Here is an 8,470-nt window from a genome sequence, read left to right as displayed (position 1 = left end):
TGGTCACCCCCAAAGCCAATTCTTCCTTTGGCCGCCTCTCCTTCCAGTTCTCTGCTGCCAATGACTGGAACGAACTGCAAAAATCTCTGAAGATGGAGACTCATATCTCCCTCACTAGCTTTAAGCACCAGCTGTCAGAGCAGCTCACAGATCACTGCACCTGTACATAGCCCATCTGTAAATAGCCCATCCAATCTACCTCATCCCTATACTGTATTTATTTATTTATTTATCTTGCTCCTTTGTACCCCAGTATCTGTCACGCCCTGACCTTAGAGAGCTTTTTATGTCTCTATTTTGGTTTGGTCAGGGTGTGATTTGGGTGGGCATTCTATGTTCATTTTTCTATGTTTTGGTATTTCTTTGTTTTGGCCGGGTATGGTTCTCAATCAGGGACAGCTGTCTATCGTTGTCTCTGATTGGGAACCATACTTAGGTAGCCTTTTCCCACCTGTGTTTGGTGGGTAGTTGTTTTCTGTTTAGTGTTCAGCACCTGACAGGACTGTTTCGGTTTCGTTTCTCACTTTGTTATTTTGTTCTAGTGTTCAGTGTAAATAAAAATCATGAACACTTACCACGCTGCGCTTTGGTCCGATCCTTCTTCATCCGACGACCGTTACAGTATCTCTACTTGCACATTCATCACCTGCACATTCTACCATTCCAGTGGTTAATTGCTATATTGTAATTACTTGGCCACCATGGCCTATTTATTGCCTTACCTCTCTTATCCTACCTCATTTGCACATGCTGTATATAGACATTTCTACTGTATTATTGATTGTATGTTTGTTTATTCCATGTGTAACCCTGTGTTGTTGTATGTGTCGTACTGCTTTGCTTTATCTTGGCCAGGTTGCAGTTGAAAATGAGAACTTGTTCTCAGCTAGCCTACCTGGTTAAATAAATGTGATTTTTTTTTCTCGTTTATTTTAGAAATGTTACCTATTATCAATAGAGCCATTGGTTATGTGAGACAGAATCCATTCTAATATAATGAATCATGTAAGCTATCCATTGACTGTGATTACCACTTTAATGTAATATTTAATCAGTCAGCTGTAAGTAGGAGATGCTATCTGACAGGATGGTCCCTGGCTGCTAAAACAGGCCTCCTCCTTAGACTGGCCTGTAGTGTCTCAGATATGTGGGGAAATGACTGGAGGGTTAGGAGAGTTCAAAGAGCAATATTTACTATTCAGTCACCACTTTTCACGACCCAGTCTGTAGCTGTGGTGTGTTTTAGATTTGATTCATTTGTTTACTTACTGTATTGTTGGGTGATGCTGCTTACAGTACCAGCTGATAATGAATAGTGAATTATGGTGCATGTTTATCTGTGTTCTGTTTGCTAATAGCTACTCTCTCTCTCCCATCTCACCCAATCTCTCTCTCTCCCCCCCATCTCACCCCATCTCTCTCAATCTCTCTCTCTCTCCCATCTCACCCCATCTCTCTCTCTCTCCCATCTTACCCCATCTCTCTCTCTCTCTCTCCCTCCATCTCACCCATCTCTCTCCTCTCTCTCCCCCCAATCTCACCCCATCTCTCTCTCTCCTACCTCTATCTCTCACCCCACCTCTATCTCTATCTCACCATTCTCACCCCATCTCTCTCTCTCCATCTCACCCATTCTCACCCCCCTCTCTCTCTCTCCATCTCACCATCTCACCCCATCTCTCTCGCTCCATCTCACCGCCATCTCGCTCTCCTCCATCTCACCCATCTCCCCCATCCTCTCTCTCCCATCTCCACCATCTCACCCCATCTCTCTCTCTCCATCTCACCCATCTCACCCATCTCTCTCTCCCACCTCTATCTCTCTCCCCCACCTCTATCTCTCTCTCCCCCACCTCTATCTCACCCCACCTCTATCTTCTACTCCCCCCTCTATCTCTCACACACATACTCACCCCACCTCTATCTCACCCATCTCACCCCTCTCTCTCTCCCATCTCACCATCCCCCCATCTCTCTCTCTCTCAACACACACATCTCACCCAATCTCTCCTCCCCTCTTCACCCACCTCTTTCTCTCTCCCCATCTCACCCCACCTCTACTCTCTCTCCCATCTCACCTCATCCCTATCTCTCTCCATTCACTCATCCTATCTCTCTCCCATATCACCCACCTCTCTCTCTCTCCATCTCACCCATCTCTCTCTCTCTTTCTCTCCATCTAACCCCATCTCCTCTCCTCTCTCCTCATCTCACCCATCTCTCTCTCTCTCTCTCCCATTTCACCCCCCTCTATCTTCTTCTCCCATTCTCACCCCCCCCCCCCTCTCTCCCATCCTCCCCCAGCTGATCTCATCTCCACTGTAGAGTTCAACCACACTGGAGAGCTCCTGGCCACGGGGGACAAGGGGGGGCGTGTGGTCATCTTCCAGAGGGAACCTGAGGTACATGCACACACACCAGCCACAGACCTGGCACTGTGTTTGTTCATTACATAGATGTTCAGGTTTAGGGTCAATTTCACATGATTACTTACAAAACTGTCTTCTCTGGCTCTCATTCATATGTGTGCATATATATATACACACACACACAGTGTAAGACAGAGCCGTTCTCCCAGGGGGAGTATAATGTCTACAACACCTTCCAGAGTCATGAGCCGGAGTTTGACTACCTGAAGAGTCTGGAGATCGAGGAGAAGATCAACAAGATACGATGGCTGCCTCAGCAGAACGCCTCTCACTTCCTCCTCTCCACCAATGGTGAGGGATTGCTGCCTTTGCACCAGGGAGTTATTACCCTACCATTAACACTTGTCCTGCCTGTCAGTCAGTTAAGATGGTTTGAGACATATGACTGGGGAATTATCCTGTCTGTGTAATAAGACTGTTTGAGGTGGATGATTGGAGTATTGTGCCGTCCGTCTATCAGATAAGACCGTTAAGCTGTGGAAGGTGAGTGAGCGGGACAAGAGGCCTGAAGGCTATAACCTGAAGGATGAGGAGGGCAGGATGAAGAACCTCTCCACTGTCACCTCACTACAGGTACACACCTCCTCTTCCTCAACCAGCTTTCTCCTCCTCTCCTTCTTCTGTCTCATCTGTCTATCTACTGAATCTATCCATCTCTCCTTAAATGTATCATGTCACTCTGGACTACTGTCTGTCTGTCTGTTTTTATTTCTGTCTGTCTCTGTTTTTCTTTCCCTTCCCTCTGTATCTATGTCCTGTGTGTGTTCTGTGCACACACACACATTCGCACACATGCACGTGTTCCAGATCAGACAGCATAAGTAGGTCAGTGGTGCAGATGTGTTTGCATTTATAAAAGTGGGTCATTGGCACAAGGTGTGTGTAGGATTATTGCTTCTGTCCCTCTCCTTGTCCAAATCTGCACTTGAACCAGGGACCCTCTGAACACATCAACAGCTGCCTCCCAGCACACCACCTACTGCTCCACAAAAGCTGCTGCCCTTGCATAGCAAGGGAAATGACTACTTCAAGATCTCAGAGCGAGTGACGTCACCGATTGAAACGCTGCGTGTGTGTGTGTGTGTGTGTGCTTGGCGACAACATACTGCCAGCTGTTCTGTTTTTTTGGGGGGGACTGTGGTCTCTGCGTTGGTGAAAACACAGCAATACTCCTCTTTAGTGGTTGACATTATTTGTTGCACTCTTTTCATATCATCATCCCTGTGCACTAAAGCACAGACGGAAGATTTTGAACAATGTCACATGACCAATAGATACAGAAAAAATCAATTAGTGAGAAACCTAGCTTTTCTCTGCCTTAATTTCCACAAGCGATAATATCCCAGTATTACAGGCATTCCTAATGGGTATATCTCAGTGATTTCTCTGTGCTCTCTGTAAAGATACAATCAATTTGAATCTCCCATTTTGGCCAAAATGAAATAAACCGATTTATTTTTGACTTATTCTGTGAATGTGGACTCTATCATTTGATCTCATCATTGTGGGTCTACTCACCACATGACACATGTATCTGTGTTTCAGGCTGTATCCTCTGATAGGGATCATCAACTAGATTCAGCCACGGGAGGATGTCACGCCCTGACCATAGAGAGCCCTTGTTTCTCTATGGTGTATGAGGTCAGGACGTGACTAGGGGGTATTCTAGTTTATAATTTCTATGTTGTGTTCTAGTTTATGTTTTCTATGTTGGTGTTTTTGTGTGATTCCCAATTAGAGGCAGCTGGTAATCATATTAAAGTAGATATTTTTTCCCACCTGTGTTTGTGGGATATTGTTTTGTGTTTGTGCATGTGCACCACATAGTCACGTTTATTGATATATTTTGTTTTGTTTAAGTTTCTCTTTGAATTAAATATGCTGCGCCTTGGTCCCGTTCTTACGACAGCCGTGACAGAGGATTTTGTCTTGACGCGGAACATACTGTAATTACAAATATTTGTAGACTGCAAATTGACCGCAAGAAGCCCAAACAGATGTCACATTTGACTTAAACATGCGTGAAAATACTTGGGAATAGATTTCCAAAACTAAAATCACTTGGAGCTGACATGCTGGTGTTTTTATAGTATTCTATGCCCAAGAATGGAAAATAAAAAGTATTTATTTTTTAAAATCCTTTTTAAAATCCTTAGGGGACCAAATGAAACCATCTGCGGGCCACATTCGGTACGCGGGCCGCCAGTTTGGGAACCCTGGTGTGTTGTGTGTTCTGACTGTCTGTACTCTGTCTAGGTGCCGGTGTTGAAGCCCATGGATCTGATGGTGGAGGTGAGTCCTCGGCGTGTCTTTGCCAACGCCCACACCTACCATGTCAACTCCATCTCCGTCAACTCCGACCACGAGACCTACATGTCAGCTGACGACCTGAGGATCAACCTCTGGCACCTGGGCATCACCAACCGCAGCTTCAGTATCCTTTAGATCAGACAATGGGTCAATACACACACTGTTCATTCACACACACACACACACACACACACACACACACACACACACACACACACACACACACACACCAGCACAACACACACACACACACACACACCACACACACAACACACACAGTGATGCGGGTGAGGGGAATCATTCCTGAGGAGTGAAAATGCAGCTCAATTAATTATTACATCTATAAATATTTCTCTCCTTTTGTGGCATGTAACGCAGCTAAATAGAACACACACACTCCTCACCCCAGACAGGATTTGCGTGGTACAATTAATCTGAAATTGGGATTATCCTCCCACTACCGCTAGCACCCCCTAAAGGTATGTGTATAATACTATATGTAATAATGTCAGTGTGTTTTGGTGTATCATTCTGAATATGCTATGTTTGTAATCACTCTCGTACGCAATCAAATGTGTGTATGCTGTTATATAGACAGTATGTTGTAGTCCTGAACCCGTGCCCCAGACATCGTGGACATCAAGCCAGTGAACATGGAGGATCTGACAGAGGTGATAACAGCAGCAGAGTTCCACCCTCACCACTGTAACCTGCTGGTCTATAGCAGCAGTAAAGGAACTCTACGGCTCTGTGACATGAGAGAGGCCGCACTGTGTGACAAACACTCCAAACGTAAGTACACACACACAGACACAGCCTACAGTCAGACACACACTTACATTACAGATAATGTACATCACACACACACACTCTCTCTCTCTCTCTCTCCCCGTCTCCTCCCCCAGTGTTTGAGGAGCCGGAAGACCCCAGTAACCGCTCCTTCTTCTCGGAGATCATCTCGTCTGTGTCGGACGTCAAGTTCAGCCACAGCGGGCGCTACCTGCTGACCAGAGACTACCTCACCGCCAAGGTGTGGGACCTCAACATGGAGAACAAGCCCCTGGAGATATACCAGGTGAGGAGTCCAATATCACTATTAACACAGAGACACAGACAGTATGTAATATCACTATTAACACAGAGACACAGACAGTATGTAATATCACTATTAACACAGAGACACAGACAGTATGTAATGTGGGGGTACCTTACTGAGCCACTACACTGGGAGAGTAGGGGGGATACCTTACTGAGCCACTACACTGGGAGAGTAGGGGGGATGACCCTACTGGCACTACAACTGGGAGAGTAGGGGGGGATACCTACGAGAGCCACTACACTGGGAGAGTAGGGGGGGATGTTTACTGAGCCACTACACTGGAGGGAGGGGATATACTTAATGAGCACTACACTGGGAGAGTAGGGGGATACCTTACTGAGCCACTACACTGGGAGTAGGGGGATACCTTATGAGCCACTACACTGGGAGAGTAGGGGGGTACCTTACTGACCACTACATTGGGAGAGTAGGGGGATACCTTAATGAGCCACTACATTGGGAGAGTAGGGGGGCACTATACTGAGCACTACACTGGGAGAGTAGGGGGGATACCTTACTGAGCCACTACACTGGGAGAGTAGGGGGAACCTTACTGAGCCACTACACTGAGAGAGTAGGGGGTACCTTACTGAGCACTACACTGGAAGAGTAGGGGTGATACCTTACTGAGCACTATCTGAGAGAGTAGGGAGGATACCTTACTGAGCCACTACACTGGGAGAGTAGGGGAGGATACCTTACTGAGCCACTATACTGAGAGAGTAGGGATGATACCTTCTGAGCCACTACACTGAGAGAGTAGGAGGATACCTTACTGAGCCACTACACTGGGAGAGTAGGGAGGATACCTTACGGAGCCACTACACTGAGAGGAGTAGGGAGGAACCGGTATACTGAGAGCCACTACATTGGAGAGTAGGGGGATACCTTACTGAGCCACTACACTGGGAGAGTAGGGGGGATACCTTACTAGGCCCTACACTGGGAGAGTAGGGGGATACCTTACTGAGCCACTACACTGAGAGAGTAGGGGGGATACCTTACTGAGCCACTACACTGGGAGAGTAGGGGGGGATACCTTACTGAGCCACTACACTGAGAGAGTAGGGGGGATACCTTACTGAGCCACTACACTGAGAGAGTAGGGGGTACCTTACTGAGCCACTACACTGGGAAGTGGGGGATACCTTACTGAGCACCACACTGGGAGAGTAGGGGGATACCTTACTGAGCCACTACACTGAGAGAGTAGGGGGGATACCTTACTGAGCCACTACACATGAGGAGAGTAGGGGGGATACCTTACTGAGCCACTACAACTGGAGAGTAGGGGGGATACCTTAATGAGCCACTACACTGGGAGAGTAGGGGGATACCTTCTGAGCCACTACACTGGGAGAGTAGGGAGGATACCTTACTGAGCCACTACACTGAGAGAGTAGGGAGGATACCTTAATGAGCCACTACACTGGGAGAGTAGGGAGATACCTTACTGAGCACTACACTGAGAGAGTAGGGAGGATACCTTAATGAGCCACTACACTGGGAGAGTAGGGGGGATACCTTACTGAGCCACTACACTGAGAGAGTAGGGAGATACCTTACTGAGCCACTACACTGGAAGAGTAGGGGGGATACCTTACTGAGCCACTACACTGGGAGAGTAGGGGGGGATACCTTAATGAGCCACATACACTGGGAGAGTAGGGGAGATCCTACTGAGCCACTACACTGAGAGAGTAGGGGATACCTTACTGAGCCACTACACTGGGAGAGGAGGGGATGATACCTTACGAGACCACTACACTGAAGGTAGGGAGGATACCTTACTGAGCCACTACACTGGGAGAGTAGGGAGGATACCTTACTGAGCCACTACACTGGGAGAGGAGGGGATGATACCTTACTGAGCCACTACACTGAGAGAATAGGGGGGATACCTTACTGAGCCACTACACTGGGAGAGTAGGGGGGATACTTTACGAGCCACTACTGGGAGAGTAGGGGGGAATACCTTACTTTCACTACACTGGAAGAGTAGGGGGGGTATCTTTACTGAGCCTCTACACTGGGAGAGTAGGGGGCGGGGGAAACCTTACTGAGCCACTACACTGGGAGAGTAGGGCGGTATCTTACTGAGCCACTACACTGGGAGAGGAGGATGATACCTTAATGAGCCACTACACTGGGAGAGTAGGGGGATACCTTACTGAGCCACTACACTGGGAGAGTAGGAGGAACCTTACTCAGCCACTATACTGGGAGAGTAGGGGAGATACCTTACTGAGCCACTACACTGGGAGAGTAGCGGGAGGATACCTTACTGAGCCACTACACTGGAAGAGTAGGGGAGGATACCTTACTCAGCCACTATACTGGGAGAGTAGGGGGGATACCGCTTACTGAGAGCCACTCTACACTGGGAGAGTAGGGGGGATACCTTACTGAGCCACTACACTGGGAGAGTAGGGGAGGATACCTTACTCAGCCACTATACTGGGAGAGTAGGGGGGATACCTTACTGAGGCCTATCTACATCTGCAATGCAGCAAGGAGACTGAGAGAAGGTGGGGGGATGGGAGAATGTAAGAACTGTAAAACTCTTCTGATTTGGCCGTATTAACTGAAGTCTTTCCTTTATTGAGGAGAGGACAGGAGAGGATGAGGGGGA

General features: G+C 47.6%; 1 protein-coding gene across 2 annotated transcripts in view; it reads left to right on the top strand.

The window, feature by feature from the left end:
- LOC112069053 (serine/threonine-protein phosphatase 2A 55 kDa regulatory subunit B gamma isoform) overlaps positions 1–8,470 on the top strand; it is a 31,753-nt gene that overhangs the window by 20,317 nt on the left and 2,966 nt on the right. Inside the window, exons 2-7 of one of the 2 annotated variants that reach the window (XM_024136317.2) lie at positions 2,305–2,402; positions 2,609–2,720; positions 2,890–3,002; positions 4,686–4,863; positions 5,367–5,531; positions 5,645–5,814. In XM_024136317.2, coding sequence (XP_023992085.1) covers positions 2,305–2,402; positions 2,609–2,720; positions 2,890–3,002; positions 4,686–4,863; positions 5,367–5,531; positions 5,645–5,814 — 836 coding nt within the window. Of the gene's footprint in view, positions 1–2,304; positions 2,403–2,554; positions 2,721–2,889; positions 3,003–4,685; positions 4,864–5,366; positions 5,532–5,644; positions 5,815–8,470 lie in introns of both variants that reach the window. The other variant, XM_024136316.2, reaches the window with a different exon arrangement.

Source organism: Salvelinus sp. IW2-2015, unplaced genomic scaffold, assembly GCF_002910315.2.
Source record: "Salvelinus sp. IW2-2015 unplaced genomic scaffold, ASM291031v2 Un_scaffold875, whole genome shotgun sequence".
Classification (NCBI taxonomy): Eukaryota; Metazoa; Chordata; class Actinopteri; order Salmoniformes; family Salmonidae; genus Salvelinus; species Salvelinus sp. IW2-2015.
Note: the sequence above shows the minus strand (reverse complement) of the source record. Positions and strands in the feature narration are given on the sequence as shown.